The sequence below is a fragment of the Mytilus edulis genome, chromosome 3, assembly GCF_963676685.1.
Source record: "Mytilus edulis chromosome 3, xbMytEdul2.2, whole genome shotgun sequence".
NCBI lineage: Eukaryota > Metazoa > Mollusca > Bivalvia > Mytilida > Mytilidae > Mytilus > Mytilus edulis.
Window position 1 is genome coordinate 73,157,719 of NC_092346.1, and position 21,820 is coordinate 73,179,538.

At 31.8% G+C, this 21,820-nt stretch overlaps 1 protein-coding gene across 5 annotated transcripts; it reads right to left on the minus strand.

Moving 5' to 3' along the window:
- Positions 1-864: 864 nt before the first annotated feature.
- Positions 865-20,970, minus strand: LOC139517370 (suppressor of tumorigenicity 14 protein-like). Of its 5 annotated transcripts, none has more exons than XM_071308342.1 (11): positions 20,839-20,970; positions 16,191-16,478; positions 14,271-14,378; positions 12,214-12,336; positions 11,494-11,613; positions 10,576-10,704; positions 8,694-8,925; positions 6,420-6,679; positions 4,688-4,833; positions 1,352-1,436; positions 865-959 (listed from the first exon to the last, which is right to left on the minus strand). In XM_071308342.1, the coding sequence occupies exons 1-11, from the start codon at positions 20,966-20,968 to the stop codon at positions 886-888; spliced, it is 1,695 nt and encodes a 564-aa protein (XP_071164443.1). In that variant the 5' UTR covers positions 20,969-20,970; the 3' UTR covers positions 865-885. The 5 variants fall into 5 exon arrangements, with proteins under 5 accessions (XP_071164443.1, XP_071164445.1, XP_071164444.1 ...); XM_071308344.1 differs by lacking the exon at positions 20,839-20,970 and adding an exon at positions 17,934-18,240 and having other exon boundaries at positions 8,694-8,922; XM_071308343.1 differs by lacking the exon at positions 20,839-20,970 and adding an exon at positions 17,934-18,097.
- Positions 20,971-21,820: the final 850 nt, after the last annotated feature.

Below are 21,820 nucleotides of genomic sequence, written 5' to 3' on the forward strand. Positions count from 1 at the left end.
CAAACTCTGCAAATGTTAAGCGAAGAAATAAATAAATGTGGAGATGTAAAAGGATTAACAAACGACGTAATGGTCAGAAATATAACAGGTGTTTCCAGTTATTGCGATGGCTAATATAGTCGAGCTTTTGGTTTGAGAAAGATGTATAGACTTCCCCTTTTACATTTACCTTAAAGTTTGAAAATTTTGGTTGATCATTTTTTTGTTAATGGAAGGTAGCGCAGTTTTCTATGGAGAAGACGATCATTTTTATTATTAATCATGATTGTAGAAAAAAAAAATTCAAATGCAAATTGATTGCAGAGAAACAGAAAAGTCAGCTAATAGCTTTTTACTCATTTTTACTCCATCCCTCTTGATAATAGTATAATACCGTTAAATCGAATATTTATGTGAAGTGTTATACCGGAATGGGTCTTTTACTTTGAAATGATCATTCTATTTCACCTCTAAACTGTAGGTGTTATTGATTTGAATCGATTGAATAAATTATCAGACTTTTGTTTAAATTATCCTCCTGAAACAGGTTTCTATCGCATTTCTGCATTGCATATTGACGATGGTGAAAGCAAAGAAAAAGATATTTGACAAACAAATGCTTCAGAACTTGTGAAGCTAGTTTTTAAAGTTTTATTATTAGGCAGCTGAAAGATTATTTGTCTTGGAGGAAACATGATGATCCGTCTGAGAATGATCCATTCAAATCAGGTTGTATGTATTGTGTATTATATAACTTTAATACATGCTGCAGTAAAACTTGAACATGCGCATTAAGTAACAGCAAAAATCATTTTTAAGTAAAATGTATAGACATGGATTTTAATCACAGTCTGGTTGTTTGCAAACCTTGGCATGTTCAACACGTTTTTAAGCATAACATATTTATTATAGTTCCATTTGATTCCTTATCCAGCTCACAAATTTGAACACATTGGCATATACTCCAGGCAGCATCGGTTCTGAAAATTGAAATGAAAAGCTACGAAATGAATAATGTTTATGCATTGAGTAATAACATTGTTTGCTTTGATTTAGTGCTAATTACCTTTCCTTCGTGTTGGTATCGGAATACTTAGTAAACTAGGAGCAATAAATACAATTAGTTTGTTAAAACTTTAACATAGTGAACAATTCGATATGTGTGCATTCAAAAAATACTATAAAAGAAGATTGAACCAAAGTCAACCTTAGATGCTCGATGCTCTTCAACTTTGTATTGATTTGGCTTTTTAACTATTTTGATCTGAGCGTCACTGATGAGTCTTATGTAGACGAAACGCGCGTCTGGCGTATAAAATTATAATCCTGGTACTTTTGATAACTAATTAGAATCATATGAATTAAGTCTTACGTGCGCAATCAACTCCCCAAGATACAAGTCCCTGTAAATACCAGGAATTTCTATATTTACACATCAATGGACCACCACTATCACCCTAAAACGAAACAAGTGCTTTTAGAAACACATCTATACTATTAAACGAGAAGACCTCATTTTGTGTGTCGCTTCTCTTCTTTCCACAATAAATCAATCATCATGCTCCTGTGTCCTATGGGTAACATGCATAGTCGCATTTGTCATCCATTCTTGTGTGTCGCTTCTCTTCCTTCCACAATAAATCAATCATCATGCCTATGTGTCCTATAGGTAACATGCATTATTATGCAGCATAGTCGCATTTGTCATCCATTCTTATGATTATTCAGATTGAGTTATTTTGGGAGAAAAACGAAAAAAAAAGGAGTCCGGATATGATTCCGTCATCAGACTAAATTTTATTCATGGATAAGACTTCCGGTTTGAAACATACACAAATATAACCAATCATACGATAGATTACAAAAATAAAAAATAAATAAGCCAATTAGAGCGTTCTCTATACCATGTTGTTTAGATCGCAAGAACCACAACTATTATACCTCCTTATAGAGGACAATAATTTTTCGCGTTTATCTACATGTAAAATACGATTATACTACTTTAATATTAAGAAACTCTCTGTATTTTGTCTACTGTTTTCTTTGAAATGTTAACTATTTAAGGGGTCATACCAGATGCATATCTATTAAAATAAGTAGAACATGTGGCACAAGTACAACCAATCGTATGATAGATAACAAAAATGAAAAATAAATAAGCGATTCAGAGCGTTCTTTATATCATGGTGTTTAGATCGCAAGAATCCTACCTATTATACCTCTTTAGAGAGGACAATTATTTTTCGCGTTCCATATCATGGTGTTTAGATCGCAAGAACCACAACTATTATACCTCCTTAGAGAGGACAATTATCTTTCGCGTTTATCTACATGTAAACTACGATTGTAATACTTTAATATATAGACTCTCTGTATTCTGTCAGGGACTTTCTATGTTAGTATAGAAAGTCGACCTCGACCAAAAACTTTAACCTGAAGCGGGAGAGGTGGACGGACGGACGACCGACCGAACGAACGCACGGATGCACAGAGTAGAAACATAATGCCCAGAAAAGGGAGGCAGGATCTTTTTCGAGGCGTCGGGATTTGATGTTTTTAAGCTCGGGATTTGGGGATTGATTCTTACGGGATCCGGGAATATATTTTTCGATTTCGGGATATGAATTTCTTTCAATTCTGCATCTCGGGATTTCATTGTTTTAAGCCCGGGATTTCGGGATCAGGACCCCTCCGACCACCCCTCAAATTAGCCTTAGTCGGTCTTAGTCATTTATACAAGATTCATATCCTACCATTGGCATGTTAATAAGGCTCTCAAAAGAAAAAGCAACGATTGAATTTTCTAGAAGCATATTTTATTAGACTAATAATTGTCTATATATAAGCAGTTACATTTGTTTTATGTTTGAGAACAGTGCAAATTTTAATTTAATTTGACTTTTACCAAAAGAAGCCTTGTAGCAAAGGAAAAGAATAATTGTGGTCTGAGTCCAGAAACACGAAAATAATTGAATTTAACAGAAAGGAAACAAATATCGGACTTTAGGGAGAGGGCTTTTGATACCTTTTGTGAAATTATCCATAAATAATATCTTTTACAAAGAATCATTCTACAACAGTTCACAAGCTGTATATGCCCGCGATTAAGCGGGTGTGTTTTAGTATTATATATCTATTGAAATATAAATTGTAAATTAAAGCAGAATTATACGATATATTCAATAAATTTGATCACATATATGAGCGAAGAACCAGAATTCATCCAATATTTAGCGAAGGCTAACTGTTCATTTTTTACAATTCGAAAGACAAACGTGCAACAATTACACTCAACACTTCAATTAATAAATCCTAAAAAGTTACCAACTCGTCTAAAATGGATATAAGTTTATCCTTGTATGTGTCTTTATCTTACCTCTTAAATATTTTTAGGTAGATGATTTGTTTAAAGGAACCACACGGATACCGTGTATATTTCATATTGGGATTATAGGCAGGGCTTATTTCAATGTACGGTAAATAGTGGTGTTACGTCCCTTATAAAAACAACAAGGTGTTGAAGAAAAGTCTAAAAGGTTTGAACATGTCTGAAAAAATTGATGACGAAAGATTGAAAAACTAACACATTCTTATTGTTGGCATTTGTTTTTGTATAGATCAATGGAAGTAGACTATTTTTGTAAGGGGAGTAGGTTCTTAATATTAATAAAATTTAATGATCTAATAAATAAATTGATTTATTGCATTAAAAATACACTTAGTTGTTTATTGTGTTTCAAACGTACGTCAGTCCATTATTTACGTTTTGCCATTTACATAATTACAACCATATATTTAAACATACGAAAGAATATGCTTTGAAGCGCCTCGTAGACTTTGGTCATATATAAGCACATGCTCCCGCTAAATTTTCATTCCACGAGTATTTTTCAAGATTGCACAACCCACCCTCCGTGACCTAATACGATATGCATATTTCAGTAAATTCGATATGGGGATTCGAGCCTCACTGGCATACTATGTAGCTATTGATATATTGAATTTCCTGCACACCGGCTTCCTCTGATATTTAATGGAAACAATATTCGTAGAGCTAACTTCATCCATTTAATTATCTTCTTGTCAATCAATATATATCGTGTTATATTATTGCAAAGAATCAAAAGTGAAATCCAACTGACTGACATATGAAGGGAAAAAGAAAAATGACATACAGCAAGCAAATAATGACATTAGGCATTTGTCGTCATTGTCCGTTATTATCAATTATGTTTACTGTTTTTCTATTGAATTATTAGTTTTGAACGTATCTCGGTGTTTTTTTTTTATTTTATTTTGTTTACTATTGCCAAAATGGCGGTAAATTCTAAAAATAACCTTTGGCAAACATTTAAAAATGAGGACTTTATTTAGTTCCAGACATTTTGCTGCTTTCAAACACAACCGAAGTTAGCAGAACATCATGTAATAAACGAAAGAAGTGGTTTTTATTCAAGAAACACCTGCAACCATATAAACAACGATTATAGAAATTTGAATTCGCAAAATTAATTCGTCTCCTTTTTTCGTGTGTCTTGCTTCCGATAAAGCTCCAACATAACAGTTTAAAAGATAGGTTCTTGATCTTTTTTCTTTTTTTTTCTTTTTTTTTTTGTTTTTCACATAATTAATTGATAGTGAAAGCTCGGTAGAACACTTTTCATTTTTGTAATTAGCTCTAAACCGCATTTGCGCTTTATCTTCATACCTGACACGCGTCATTTTTTCCTTGCTGAAATCCGGCACAAAACATGTAGGGTGTAATCTGGTCCTTTAGGTCCTCAGTACCATTACATTTATTTGTATCAACTATCGGCATTACAGTATTTTTCAACTTATCTTCATTCCCTGTTTCTGAAGAAAAACATGTGCTAAAAGGTTACATTTATACTACATAGCAAATTTCTAAACTATTCCAACCTCCACTAGAATATAACAGATTATACACATTAAACATTTATGAAGCCGTCTTTCATGAAACTCGAAGCAGAAAGACATTTGATTTACTAATGGTTAAAGTATAAGTTCAGTCTTACACATGACGATAGATTTGTTAGGTAGATTCTTCAGTAATGAGTTCATATTGTCAACATAGTTGTTGAAGATATAAAAAAAAACCATCTATTGCAACAGACTTTATCTACATCTCGATCAAGTATTTCTATCCAAGACGTAAAACAAAAGATTTTATACAACGATTTAGAAGTACTTAAGTTGGATTGTTTTATTCATAACAGACACTTTATCATAAACATTTATTTTTGGCAATTCACATTTTTTATAGGTGGAATGTAGACAGTACCATTAATCAGACACATATCTTTCATTCACAATTTGCTTGTATGATTTTCTTGCGGACCATACACTATGGAACTATGGACATGATCTAGCTCAGACCGGACTAGAGAAATACGCATATTCAACATAATGTTGCAATAAATACAAAAGTCAGTACTAGCTTCAATTTGCTGTGTAAAGTATTGATACATTGATTGTTAACATTTAGATATGTTTGATAAATAGTTTATTTTTAATAACAAATAGAGCCAACAAATTTCGGTCCATCGACCATTTATAATAAAAACATAACCTTTGATGCCATAGAAATAAAACGAATTATAAATTTTGACCATGGGATAATTCTAATTTAATTGAATATATCATTCATACTATGATTTCTGTCATATATTTTTTATTTCAATATTCCCTTTAGAAAAAGACTGTTAATTTCAATACTGGAACCCCTATCACCGTGTCACAATAAATCGATATTATTAAAAGATAGAAAATTTGTCTTTCAACCACATATCAGAAAAAAGGACCCGCAGCATATTGAGACGTACTGTTGAAGGGGAACTGAAGACTATGAATAATACATGTGAAACAGTAGAAAAGATGGCAATAAAAAGACAAAAAAGGAGAACCTTTGTTGCTGCTTTACATGCCATTGTCTTATAATTACCTGGCAGTAAGTAAATAAGTACGTACAATTATTAAAACCTAATAAGGAAGCTGCATATATATCGTATCCACATTGACCGTTACTTTTAGCCTACTTGATTCAAGGATGATCAAGGTGGTCTATTAAAACGTTTTGAAGAAACAACATGTACCAGCAGTTGGTGAGTAACGTTTCTTTTCCTTCAAATGTTTGACAGAAGCGTTGATTTTTTTCCCATTTTTTTTTAAATTTCTATCATAAACACTTTTGTCTAAATCGGAAATACAAACATTTGTATATTGTAGTTTATATATGTTACATTACGTAATTGATGTAGGGTAAATCCCTTTCACATTGCAATCGTTAATGAATTCATACTGGAAAGTTTGGACGAGTCTGTTTCTATCGACACATTTTAATATAGATATGACCATGCAAACTTTCCTATTGTAATGAATATATGATTGAATTACAGATGTAAAAGGACGAAAGTACAAACCTTGTACGTCTCCCCATCCAGCTACAACACATTCGTCATTTACTGTTGGTTCTCTTACTGGTAAACAAATCGGGGTAACATACGCGTTAATTGTCATCGGCTTATCAAATTTGATAATAGCGACATCTTTGTCGAGAATATTGTCACCATTATTTGGAAACTTCACTATTTTGATAACATCACGAGCCTGATTATTGGCTTCATTTCTGTCTTTCAAATGACGCCCCCCTATAGCTTTCCAATCCTTCGGATTATCTGAACTGAAAAAAAGCGAGCTTTAATAAAATTGTTGTCAGTTTTCAAATAAAAATTGCTGGAAGATATATTAAAGATGAATGTTGATTTGGTTTACCAATAATAATAACCTACAAATAAGATTCCCCTTTTACAATTTCGATTATGTAAAAAAACTAAAAAAAAACCAAAGTTTGTTAATTTTTTCCCGAGGTACAAAATCTTAATTAATAAATGGACAATTTAAGAAAGGTACCTTTAACATATATATATTCTGCACAGAAACAATCAAATGCACCTGATAATGACAAGAAAAACTGGATACATTGAGAAAATATAACAAGTTATATTTATGACGCTACTTGCGCATTTCGTCTACATAAGACTCACAAGTGGCCCTCGAATCAAAACAGTCTGCAACCATATATAATACGAAAGTTAGATGCAATAAAACCTGCAATGGCAAACTTAAGTCGCAACTCCGCATTTCTCGGCACAAACATACCCTCTGTCTCATTGTATAAAGTGGTATCGAATTAATAGGTAATGCTTGTGCATATTCTAACTAAACAGAATTGATTTTCAGGGAAAAGCTCCTAAAAACACGTGTTTATGTCAAATGATCTTTATTATTAATTTATAGTTTTTATATTTGAATAAGAAATTATAAATACAATGTAAAAGCACCAGTAGAATATCGCTGTTTAAAAATCATGGATCGATTGAGAGAAAAAAATCCATGTTACAAACAAAAACAGAGATAAACACAGCAATACAAGGAAAACACCGGAACAGAAGAAACTCGGAAATGCAACAATAAGCATACGCCTACATACATAGATACGAACTTTTTGATACCGACTTATATATTTCTGACTTGGTTAAGGACATTTTTAAGAAAACTTGATGATTTGAAACTGATTTTATGGCTATCCAAATCTTCCGCTTATATCGCAATGTTTAAAAATGTAACCCTTTCCCGTTTTTGTTTATCTACAAACACATCTATCAAATAATCGGTGCATAATGCTCATTGACAGATACACTAATAGTGTTTATAAGACATCAAAGTTTTTAGCAATTTTTCTTTTTATTTAGATTTATTCATTCTGCCTGTTTAGGTCCTTTGTGGTCGTACCTCCTCTAACTCATCTCTGTTTTTATTGTTTATTTTAAGCGTTGATGGTGAGAGAAAATCAATAATAGAACTTGAGACGCAAAATCTATCAATTTTAATATTACTAAGGCCAGTAAATAAATTATGAAAAAATGTCCAAGCTTACGACGTAAAACTGAGGCAATCCACTGAACTCTTTGCTGAAGACAGTCCGATGAACCTAAATTGTTCATGTCTTCGTCGTTTGAACTCTCTTTGATAATTGTTTAAGTAGCAAGCAGACATCATTCCTTAAATTGCATATCCAAATAGATATACCGCCTGTAGCGTTGACACGGTAAACGTCCTGTGTTATGTTTTCCTCACCCGCCATGTTAAAAAAAAATTACACCATGGTCAAACAGACAGCCAACAATCAACAAAACACCACACAGAAAAACGAACATAATATCAAAGCAAAGTTTTCAAAGACATTATACTGTTCATGTTTTTATAATAATATTCCTTTAATAACTATTGCAATGAACGCAAAACACTCTAAAAAGCTGATAAAATAACGCTTTGTGTTTTTATATCATTTCTTAATTACCTGACCCTATCTTATTAATGAAAAAATCATAAGAAACGGAGATGAAAAGACGATAATTGGGACCCTACGTCCCAGTCCATTTCTAAGACGCAAAAAGAAAAGACAAACTAAGTTCGTATGTATCATTTTACACATTCAAAAGGAATTAATGAAAACAAATAATAATTATTTATCATAGAATAAAGAAATACCATTCGTTTGTACTTTAATTTTCACGCATACTTTATCTTTTAGAATTACAACTGTATGCTAAATCTTACTATAGACAACACGCAGCTTGCACATTTCATCTATGATAAGATATCTCAAAACAACTGGGTTTTTTAAAACTTACCTCAAAAAGCAATGAGAAGCCGTAAGTGCAAACGATTCTGAAAGTAAAGCAGCCCCACATTCATGGTTGAACGTTTTAGTGTCGTCATCAATAAGACGCAATTGTATCGTCCAAGGCCATGAGTGAGGAGGTCTTACATCACATCCTCCGACTATTCTTAAAGCTTCTAGTTTAGGACAGTCTGGTCTTTCTAGTTTAGGTTTAATTTGTTGAACACCACATGCTCCTGCTACTGTAATATAAAGAAGCATACACATTGATTATTCTATTTCTGATGTAAATTTAAAGATATGTGATTAATTGCAACTAATAAGTCATTACTACTTACCCCCAAAGAAATAGAATTTAATAACTCAACAAAAACTAATTTTTGTTTATACGTATGAAGGATTATGTCAAGAGAGCATTGCCTTAGGCTTTACAAATGAAAGTATATAACGACCTTGACTGGCTATACAGCCCTTGTACTGTCGGTATTGGCCTTGCCTCGTTTGTTAACAGTTTATACTGTTATCTCTATTAATACATTTATATCCAAACATATGTTTTTGTAAAATAATCATGAATTCTCTAAATATACAGCCGAATCTATATAAAAGCATTTGCTCTTGAGATAATCAAATATTAACAACAATAGCTGTCCATCCCAAGATTTAGTTATTCAAGTTCTGCATGACAAAATGTAGCAAAATTTTACATAAAAAAAGACAATTTTCTTTACTTATTGTAAATGTTTTTTTCCTTTTTATGTATACATATGTTACTTTGACACCGTCCTTTGGTGTTTTAAATATTCCATTTCATTAGATATGCCAATGTCCTGAGTGACGTTTCGGATTGAAATAAGTGTAATTGATGAAAAACTGGTAAGTCAGGAATATCGTTATCATAACTTACTTACAACCTTTACTTAATTATTCCATAGAAATTATTAGTTGTTTTTGGTTATTTACTTAATTTTGTCAATATAACGGAACTATAAAAAAAACTGTCATAGAAGTAAAACTTTAAGCTAGCTATAAACCAGGCTTACCCATAATTTACCAGCGAAAATGCCTATACCAATATGGCAGTTGTGTTGATTGATAGGGTTTGATTCATCAGTTTTAAGGATTTCAACGTTTTGAATTTGCTTTATAGATCGGTATTATTGTTCTTCTTTAAAAAAAACAAATAAATCAATAAATATGACCAATTAGATCCATCATTGGTTAACATGTGATGATACAACAGGACACAGTGCTCTTTTCTTGTAAAAAGATCTTCATCATGTTAAACATTAGCAAGCTTCGTAAACCATTATTTGAAGAAAAAAACTTGATTGAAATTTCAATCGAATCACTGCCCAAAGGATCTTTTAACATGTGTTTTTAGACATTTATAATTACAGCTATATAGATTTATATAAAAAAGTGATCTTGAAAAGACGTTGTTTAAGCATCTTTTAAAAATTTATTTAATGATTACTGGAAACAAATTTGGATGTTGAATCTATGAAGGAAATACACTTGTTTTCGCTTTGTTAAGGTTTATGTGATTCAAATAATAGTTTTACTCTATGGACATTTCTGTTATACATCCGGTATGGAACCGACATAATTTTTTTTTCATGTAGTACACTACTTATATATTCCACTAAGCATTTGAGTTAATTTTTTTACAACAACCCTACAGAATAAAGTAAAGTATATTTGAGAAAACATTTACTACATGAGTGGATGGAAAAGTCTATGGGACTTATGTATCCTCCAATTACATAATGATGTAAAAATAAAGCATAAAAGATGTAAAAAAAACCATAACTTATCAATGATTTAAAATTGTTATAAATTTCATACTACAACTCTTTTTTGTTGTTGTCAAGATTTCTATAATAACTTACTTTTACAAATTGCGCTTGCCTCATCACTTCCATCGGCACAGTCCGTTTTGCCATTACATTTTCTGTTGTTAGGGATACATTTCTTACCATCATTACATTTAAACTGATTGGCTGTACATTTCAGAGGACCTAAATATATAGTATATTATATCATTTCCATCTTATTATCTTCAGTTTATTTTATAGTAGGACTTTTATTTGACGAAAGACGCTATAAACGTTTTATTACTCCACACGCTTTGATTGTGCCTTAAAAGTAGCCAATATTGGAATGATTTTATAACAAGTTTACTTTCACATATATATTACATTCATCTGCACGCGATTTTGAAATGTTCATAATTTATAGTTTACACTACCACTGGTTCCTTAATATCATTGCAGCACTAAAACCAAGGCCATTCACTTCGATGTTTTTTTTTTAAATTTTATGCTGATAGCTGGTTCAAGTGTAAACATTCCTTTGGTAATGCAAGACTACAAGAACACTGCAGTTAATATCTCTTTGATATCATCTTTTACTTTCGACAAGTTATTTCTAAATGTAAATAGTTATGTTTGGTCTCCCTGAACTTTTCTATTTAAAGTCCAGATCAGTCATCAAAATGTTTAACAGTCTTATACAAACAATCTTTATGATAAAAAAGCAAATGCTTTATCAAAAATTCCAAAGTTACCAAAAATAATACCAATGACAAACATATTCAAATATTTAACAAGATTATGAAAATGCTATACAATCAACACAAATACTAACTTTGAAATGGTTTTTTTAGGAATGCAACAATATAAGGAAATACACACATTTATTTAATTACGCATCAAGGCTTAGTTATAACAAAAATTAGATTACCATAACAATAAAGATCATGCAATTCAATCATTTCAATAATCTTGTTGATAGTATAATATACTAACAGTTAGCTAATTCGTCACTGTTATCGGAACAATCTTTAAAACCGTCACACTTCTTTGCAAGCGGAATGCATTTTTCACCATTCTTGCATTTAAACTCATTTGATTTACATCTCAGAGGACCTGAATAGCATATGATAATATTTACATCTTTTCATAGACCAGTTTGTTTTACAGTAGGACTTTATTTTATTTGACAACTCCCCATATCGATAGCAAAAGCAAAAAAAGCTTTGGTTGTGTTTAAAACTTGCCAATATTGGAATAATTGATAGTTTTCAAAGGTACCAGGTTTATATTTTAATTCACCAGACGCGCGTGTCGTTTACATAAGACTCATCAGTGACGCTAATATAAAAATAGTAAGAAAGCGAAACAAGTATGAAGTTGAAGAGCATTGAGGACCCAAAATTGCAAAAACATGTGCCAAATACGGCTATGGTTATCTATGCATGGGAATAGAATTATTTTTTCTTAGTATTCCGAATAATTCATACTTTTGCAAAAAAATAGTCAAGACTAGTCATTAATTACGCCTTACAATTAACACAAATACAAACTTTGAAACTCTTTTTTTCCCCAGGAATTTGAAAATAATATACGGTAATATACAAATTTCTAAAATCACGCATAAAGACTTAATTACAACAGATATTGTGTTAGCGTGAAGATTGTGCAATTCAATCATTTTAATTATGCTTGATTATATTATTATATACTTACAGTTGGTTAATTCGTCACTGTTATCGGAACAATCTTTATAACCGTCGCACTTCTTTGTAAGCGGAATGCATTTTTCACCATTTTTGCATTTAAACTCATTTGATTTACATTGGACAGCAGTACCTGTAAGAATTTTTTTCAATTGCAACTTAATTTTATAATATAGCTCCAAAGCTAAATAGATACCGTACTTTTTTTATTATATGTAAATGAATTTTTCAACATTTCTTTCTGCGTACAAAATGCCAGTTTTACCACAAACAGCCAATATCTATTGAAATCAAATAATTTTTGTACCTCATGTTGTTTTTTTTACAGATTTTGTTGATTTAATCTGGCTACAAACATATCACATAGTTGGGACATTTGGGTTTAAATTTATATGAAAAATTATGGGACTTACAATGTACCTGTTTAATTCCTTATATGTGTTATAATGTGGTGCATTCATGACACTTTTTTCAATCCGTTCATGTCCGTTAGACGTCCGTTCATGTCCGTTAGACGTCCGTTCTCATCCGTTAGACGTCCGTCCATATCCGTTGCATGTCCGTTAAGCGTACGTTTTATCCGTCGACGTCCGTTCTGTCCGGTGGAAAACTTTGAGCATGTTCAAAACTTTGAACGGACGTCCAACGGATAAAATGTCCGTTGAACGTCCGTTAGGCGTCCGTTTTGTACGGTACTCGTCCGTTTCGTTTCCGTTTTTAATCCGTTACGTGTCCGTTATACATCCGTTGGAGGTCTTGAAGATAAATTCACCAACGGACTTCTACCGGACGATAAATAATAAATACATAAATACAATATTTATAGAGCGCATTATATAATAACAAAAATTACTCTAAGCGCTTCGCATTTAAAAATATATAAAATACAAAAAAATACATAAAACATAAATTACAAAGCACTATCTTAAAAGAAGCAAACAAGCATATAAAAAATTATATTTAAAACAAAAAAAAAACGAAAAATGCATGTACCCTTAAATATATACAAAACTGTCTAAAACTAATGCAGTCAATTAAAAGTATATATAAAATCTACAAGAAATCCTTAAAAGCAGTCCGAAATAAATGAGTCTTGAGTTGCTTTTTAAAAACATCTAAAGAATTTACACTCCGTAAAGACGATGGCAAATTGTTCCAGAGTGTAGGCGCAGCCTTGTCAAAACGCCTCTCACCGTAGATTTTCGTTCGAACGTTATTTGGAGGATGTAAGAGCATACTATTTTTCGACCTGAGGGATCTACTTGGCTTGTATGGCGTAAGTAAATAAACGGATAAAACGGATGTTGAACGGATGAGAAACGGACTAATACCGGACGTATAACGGATAAAACGGATGATGAACGGATCTGAAACGGATAAATGCCAATTGAAAATTTCACGTCAGAAATGCCAATTTTTAGTATGTCAGATTTCTTAAGGTTCATGAATTCTTATTATTCATAATCGATCTTAGAGTATAGGCACGTCTTCACAATCAAGCATATCTTATTCAGGCCAGACACTGCCCTTTGGCGTAATTTTGAAGACCAAACCAAAAACAGTTACACAGAAACATTTTGAATATTTATGCGATTTACATGTATTATTGTTGTCGCCTTTGATTTTTCCGTATATCTTGTTCATCCGTTTTATCCGGTACGCTCTCGATAGGTGTCCGTTTTATGCGGTACTCGTCCGTTGGATGTACGTTCGACATCCGTTTTGTCCGATACGTTTCCGTTTCTCGTACGTTGCATATCCGTTGTGTGTCCGTTATGCATCCGTTACACGTCCGTTTTATTCGGTCAGTACATCAACGGACTCCCAACGGATAACAATTTTGTCAACGGACAACTTTTATTTTCATCCGTTAGGCGTCCGTTCGTGCTATCCGGTAAGGTGTGACCGAGGCTTTAACATATTCCATCAATGTTTCACATTAGAAAACTATTTTGAAAAATAGTACTGATCGAATGTTTTTGCGATTTTTAAATATAAGGGACTTTAAAGTGTTCAACAGTTTCACTTACGATATCCATCGTACTATTAGAGAATAATAAGACTTACAATTATCTTCGTCGCTACCATCCTTGCAGTCTTTCTTTCCATTACAGCGTTTAGATTTTGGTATGCATTTAAGATCACCGACGCACTGGAATTTTTTTTTATTACACCCTGCAAGACATTAGTATACATTGATATATAGTTATTCATATGTTTATTGTACAAAAATAATGTTTTATAATAAAAATGATATTTACTGCCATAAAAGTTAACATCGTTTGGACGAGCTTGCAACAAATGACGTCTTATTTGTTTATATTTTCAAATTTAGTTTTTTATCTTTTTATTTTTGTACCCTTCTATTTGCCCAAAAAGTTCTGATTTGGCCTTTAGTGGAGTTCCTGTGATATTTTTCGCCTCTCGTTAATAGCCTTAAAAATATTATTTGTGGAGGTTAGCTAGTTTTAATCTTTTCTTAAATATTTTTTTTATACTCATCGTAAATCATTTTTCATCAGAATATTTGCATTTTTTTTATACTATTAATAGTGAAAACAATCTTATTAAATTTCCTGAAAAAATTTCAAACATTATATTTATCCAAAAGAAACTGTTGATGAATCATATTTCTAAAAAAAAAAGCAAGTGTCAAGAAAGGAGAATAAACTCGTCTTATACAGTTCAACTCTCAGTTGATATATACGACGCTAAAAACTCGGAACGTCATACTTGTCTTCCAAAAATTAATCATTGGCGCATGAATGAAATATTCTAAAGAGCCAAATAAGGAACGAAGTTAAAGAGCACCAAAATTTCCGAAAATGTTTGCAAATCACAACTTAGGTTATAGATTCATGGGGAATAAAAAATCTTTAGTTATTTTAATGCTGAAAATGACGATAGTCATTCATTAGTACAAGCATTACAGTGTAAAGATCATGTATATTGCATCCATGAACAAAATTACAAAGATTTCAATTATATTAAATCTTTCAACTAGACTAGCTCATATTTTTGTCAAATGATAAAACAAAGAATGGATAATCTTAAGAAAGCAGTGATGAATGCAATAGCACCATTTAAAGGTTAAAAATGTGAAATAACAATCACAGAAGAAAGGAAAAGAAAAATACGTGCCGGACAAAGTGACTATCATAAATGAAGTTTAAGTCAAATATTTTGTGATATCAGCTCTATTACCAACGACCTTCGTGTTAAAAACTAAAGAAGGCATTATTAACTTAGTGATGATAGACATAAAAATTGATATCACACAGATATAAATGCAATAGTTCTGGGGCCAAGGGTTAAAAAGTTTCAAATCTTTAGCATAGTGGTCAATAGTAGGTAGAATGTGCATTTCGGAACATAAACGGAAGAATATAACTAGTGACATGTAAAAGTCTTTTAACTTCTTGTATTTTGCCTCTAAGCAAAACACACATTAGGAACATTAGTTTCACAAGTTTTTGCATTTGCCATATAGTTGCGAGCAAACACAATTATGTTAACTTATGTGACAAATCTAAATATAGAGCACATAGTTTTTCGTTCTTATAGTGTGTATAATCACAGCTAAATGCTTCCGTAAAGAAGATTTAGTTCTGGAAATTGCCTTGGAAGACGTGTTACACTTTTAAACTTACGTAGTAGAATTTTTTTTCTGTCAAAGTATTTTTTTCTCTAGTGAATAACATTTTATTTGAGGACATGACTCTAAAGCTATGAAATATCCGTTTCGCATATGATAGCGGATATGTAACTTATGTCGTAACTACTATTTCGACCCCTTTTCACGAATGTGACCTACCGAATCGCCTTGTTTAAGTAGAAATTCCAAAATTAAGAATTGATCTAAGATATTCATAAAATCTTAGTTCCAACCACCTCACATAAAACATTCTCACGGATGGCCAGTCAAAACGTCAAGACAATAACCCTATGAAGATAACAACATTAAATATAATAATAACCAAATCTTACCTCTTACACATCTGAATACTACCGTTAATATAACAGACGTTCCTGGACAAGGGTCTTTGAATACTCTGTTTGAAGAGAATAGTTCGCAGTCTTGTTTGCTTTGGCACAATTGGATGACTTTTGTTTTGGCATTATTTGTTTTACCGCACCACGAAACAGCTACATTGGCATTACGACATTTATTCCTGGTTCTACGTAGTCCGTATGTTGCAGTCATAATTTGAAGACGTCGATTCTTCTTACAACTTATTGTTTGTCTATCTCCTTGACATATTGCGACTCTTTTACCTTTATTAGATAAAAAAATAAATAATGATATTTCATTGTATTGATATCTGCATATAAAAGAATGAGTTATATTTATCCTGAATATGTTCTTCTTCCACATAAGCGGATGGACCAATGTAAATATAAACACTGTTGACTAGTTTTCAACATAGTGCAATAAATGACTCTTAAAAAATGTCAGTATTTTGTTTGCAGGTACCGATAATTTCATTGTAAACTGAAAATCACATACTTCGTATGTACAATTATGTCTTTATCACGTCTGGCTCTTTGGACCTGAATCATGTTTTGTTCCTTGATTACTGTAAACCAACTTATTTTCACGAGTAGAAACATACCGCGATTATAAATCATCGTGAATATGTTAACTTGAGTATCTTGAAATGGACTAGAAAGAGATAAACGCGAAATAAAGTATCAGGTTGATAATGGTACATATTTCGTATTAATTTTCAAACCTTATTCGGATTTTTTCGTCTCAACAGAAAAATATTAAACTAACAAGGTCATATTCGGCTATCTTTGGGAAAATCAAAAACATTTCTTTGTAGTTTTGCTAACTGTTGGCAATTTAATAACACTTACTGTGTTATTGTTTTAAGAAATTGTTTTTGAACATGTTAAATGAAATGATTGTACTCAAAACAAATGTTTTAAATATTGGTTTGCAACGGGAACCAATATTTTAATAAAATAGGTTTTTGTTTCTTGATCACGATTGTGAAGAAAAAATTACATATGACTTTTGTAATTTTTATTAGATGGTTATGTTAGGCACACGTTGAATGTTGGTGTTCTCATATAAAAAGAACTTATACACAACTATACACAAGATATGAAAAAATCTCCAGAAATTAACAGAATAGTGTTCTTCAGATATCAATATATACAAGTATGTCATATCAAAACGCATATAAAGTATTTGCTTGAAGACATGAACTTCGAATACTGTGGATTCATTATAAGTTGAATACCAATTTTCGTGTGTTTCGTTGGTACCACGAATCCAAATGCTCAACGATTAAGTAATTTTCGATAGGCTTTTCATGGATGGATTTGCAAAACCACGAAATCAAATATCAACGAAAAAACCAAGTTTTAAGTATTCCACGATAATTGATACCCACGAAAATAATTGAATCCACAGTATTACGACAATAGTATATAGTTGCTGTTAACATACAATCAATATCGAAACCGGATATGTTTTATTAGTAACAACTTCGATCTTGACATCATCATTGGTATTAACTTTGCACAGGTTTCGGTGGTTATATAATCTGTAACACAAATCGTATCATGTGTTGTAAGAAACATCTTCGTTCACAATTCATAAACAAACAAAAAAAGAATGGTAGAGCTTGAGAACATTAAGTGACAGAATTCATTCTGTTTATAAGCTTGTCTGAAATATTCACATTTTTTTTTCTGGAACATTTATATCTTCGACCTTACCTTCTATGTTTTCCACAAGAGTTGTTAAAACAATGAATAAACTAAAAACAATAAAGATATGCATCCCCGTGGTACGCCTTATCTACTATCCAACAGGACCAGACTGTAGGTATATCACATTACAATAATATCTTAGAATAATATATTCATATTCGTTATTCTGTTGGAAATATGTACATTTAATTTAATAATAATCATATATATACTTAACACCTTGTATATATGATTTTTTTTACTTCCCGTTAACAAAAGATGCATTTTCTTTTCCTTAATACACACATTATTAACTATTTTATTGAACATGAGTGAACATTAAGCTTGCATAAGACATTTCCGTGAACACTTTTATTAAGACAATATTACCATAATACTATTAAAAGGTTTCATAAAATCTATATATTTTTTTTCATATGTGATGCATATAATGCACTTAAATCTTGAATTGTAAATTTATAAAGGCATTATTGCTTGTTAATTTAATATTGAATTGCTTTTGTTTAATTTCCTTTCTGGATTACCTTCATAAAGAACGGTAGCAGTCAAAAGTGTGATGATCAAAGATGAAATGACAGCGGGCACACGTTAACTTTTCATGCACCGGTATGATCGTACAGAAAAACATGTCCATTTTATCTAACTGTTTGATTGATTGATGGCTTAAGGTTGTTCAGGGGTATAGAAAAAAAATACAGAATTTTCTTATACTTTGCCAAATTGAAGATTTTACCATGTTGTTTTTTTGAACAAAATTATAAAAGGTATGTGCCATCGCGCTATTTTTCAAGGTAAGAGTTCAAAATGGCCAAAGTTTGCTAAGATTGTACATGAAAAAACACATTTCTTGTGCATACAAAGAAATCTATGTAACAGAATTTTGAAATAAAAAATGAGAAAATAGGTTTTTTAATATAGTTTAAGAAAAGAAAAAGAAAAAATGGTGGCACTATAAGAATTATCTCCCTTAAATGGATTATTATAAAAATGAATTCTATAAGCACAAATGTGTGTTATTTGTTAAAACCTTTTCGATAATGCAATGAATAACTAAGTTTTCTTTATATCAATAAACAGTGTAACCAATAAATTGCAATATGTCTCCACATTATTAGATAAGGGCAAAGAACTAGACCGATTATTTACTGTGATTGTACAATTCAAGATTGCTGTATACCCCTGACCTACCTTAGATAGTTTATACTAATAAGATTTGACCTAAAAGTGGGAGAAATGATTTATAGGTGCTTCATGTGGATCAGGATCTGCTTACTCTTCCGAAGTACCTGAAATCATCCCCAGTTTTAGGTGGGATTCGTGTTGCTTAGTCTTTAGTTTTCTTTGTTGTGTCTTGTGTACTATTACTTGTCTGTTAGTCGTTTTTATTTTTAGCCATGGCGTTATCGTTTTATTTTCAATCTTTGAATTTGTCTTTTGTCTCCCTTTTTAGTCTTGGATAAATAGCTATTTTGATTTCACATAATTAAATTCAATATTGTGTGTAAAAGCACGAAATGTTGATCTTACCGCCCAATAAATGATGGAGAGCTTACAGTTAACTGTTAGCTGTTTTTTTTCCTTTGTAGAAGTTTCCATTGGGAACAAAGTATAAATAGTGATATATTTTAACCTTAACATAAAAACAAATTGTCACCTATTCAAATGTTTCTGTGTTATCGAACTCTTTAGAGGTTTTGATTGGTAAATCCTGCATAGACACAAGAGGTAATTCTCATCAAAATAAAGGTGTTATCCATGTGACAAGGATTAATTTTGGAACGTCAACAATAAAATTGAGAATGGAAATGGAGAATGTGTCAAAGAGACAACAATCCGACCATAGAACAGACAACAGCAGAAGGTCACCAATAGGTCATCAATGCAGCGAGAAACTCTCGCACCCAGAGGCGTCCTTCAGCTGGCCCCTAAACAAATATCTATACTAGTTCAGTGATAATGGACGTCATACGAAACTCCAAATTATACACGAGAAACTAGAATTAAAAACCAGACAAGACTGACAAAGGCCAGAGGCTCCTGCCTTGGGACAGGCGCAAAAGGCGGCGGGATTAAACATGTTTTTTTTTTATAGATTTCAACCCTCCCTCTATACCTCTAGCCATTGTAGAAAAGTAAAGGTATAGCAATACGGACAGTAAAATTCAGTTCAAGAGAAGTCCGAGTCCGATGTCAGAAGAGGTAACAAAACAAATTTAAACAAAATGAGTCTTTCTCAAAACAAACCGATTCGTCATATCAGATATATACGACAATCGAACTTATCTAGGATTTTTGAAAGTGAAAATCTTTATACAGTTTCAGAAATAAAAATAGAGGTGCTTGCCTAAAACAAAACGAGTTTTGAAATTGTAATATCTAAACCCGACCGTCTCTGCAAATGGTCCTCTTTCTTATTTTCTGATTAATAGTATTGGATTTTACAGTCATATTCCTGACTAGGACATGCATTATCTTATATATAGCTGAACTTTCGCATTGAATTATATTATATTGACACCATTTGAACAAAACAATATATGGGTACATTTGCATAGGCACTCGGCTCATAATTGTTTTTCTTATATACCTTTATATATAGGAAACAAATTAAAGATGAGTGCCTGTGTACATCAGTCAACATTGCGTTATAATCTATAAAAAAAACCACCCAAATATATCAACAAAGAAAAACCAAATGGCATATTAACATAGCACATAAGCAAAAGTTAAAATAAAATGAAAGACAAGAATACACAAATTAACAATAACACAATTACATAATGACGGAATGTGAAAGTACCGAGCACGCCAAAAGGATATTACAAAAACAAAACAGCAAAACTTAATGATTTACTTAGACAAATAAAAGAATACTACACTATGTAATTAAGATGATAAACAACGTACGTACCTTGAATGTATACTTCAAAACCCTTCGGTATTATTTGTAAACATGATTCGGAATATTGATCTTGGTATCTTCCGATGAACATTTTTTTAGAAAAAACACGAGACTTTTTTTGGGGCATTACCTGGTTCATCAACCTCCTGCTCAGACACTGATGACGTTTTACAATGTCTGAGTAGCAGCTGCAAGATCTTGGTAAAGATCCCGATTTGCTTATTATAAAATTTATTGATATTGACAACATGGTTAATATGAAAAATTAGATAGTTTCTATGTTAATGTTTAAAGCTTCACTGCACAAATATAAAATATAGGAAGAGTACATTGAAATGCGGAAATACATTTTTTTTTCTAGGTACCATAATGTTTTGTTGGAAATGAGTTTGAACATGGATATTTTTTTCAATACAAACAACCGAACTTCCAAGAAAATTCAAAACGGAAAGTCCCTAATCAAATGGCAAAACCAAAAGCTCAAACACATCAAACGAATGGATTACAACTGTCATATTTTTGACTTGGTAAAGACATTTTTTCATGTAGAAAATGGTGGAATAAACCTGGTGTTAAAGCTAGCTAAACCTCTCACTTGTTTGACAGTCGCCTCAAATTCCATTATGTAGACAACGATGGGTAAACAAAACAAACCAACAAAATAGGGTAAAAATATCATAAATAGGGGTACAACCGCAAAACGAATCCCACCAAACACTGGGGGTAATCGAAGGTACTTTGGAAGTGTAAGCAGATCCTGCTCCACATGTGTCATCCGTCGTGTTGCTCATATTATTACACAGCTAATAAATAGTCTAATTAGGTAGATCACATTCATGAAAGGGAAGGGGGATTGTAGTTACGATATGAGGAACATATCCAATATCATCTGTGGAACGGATATTCTATAACAGTCAACCAACTCGTGATGACGTCCATGAAAAAAATCACAATTGGAAAGCTAAAATCATCTCTTTTGTTGTAAAGTTTT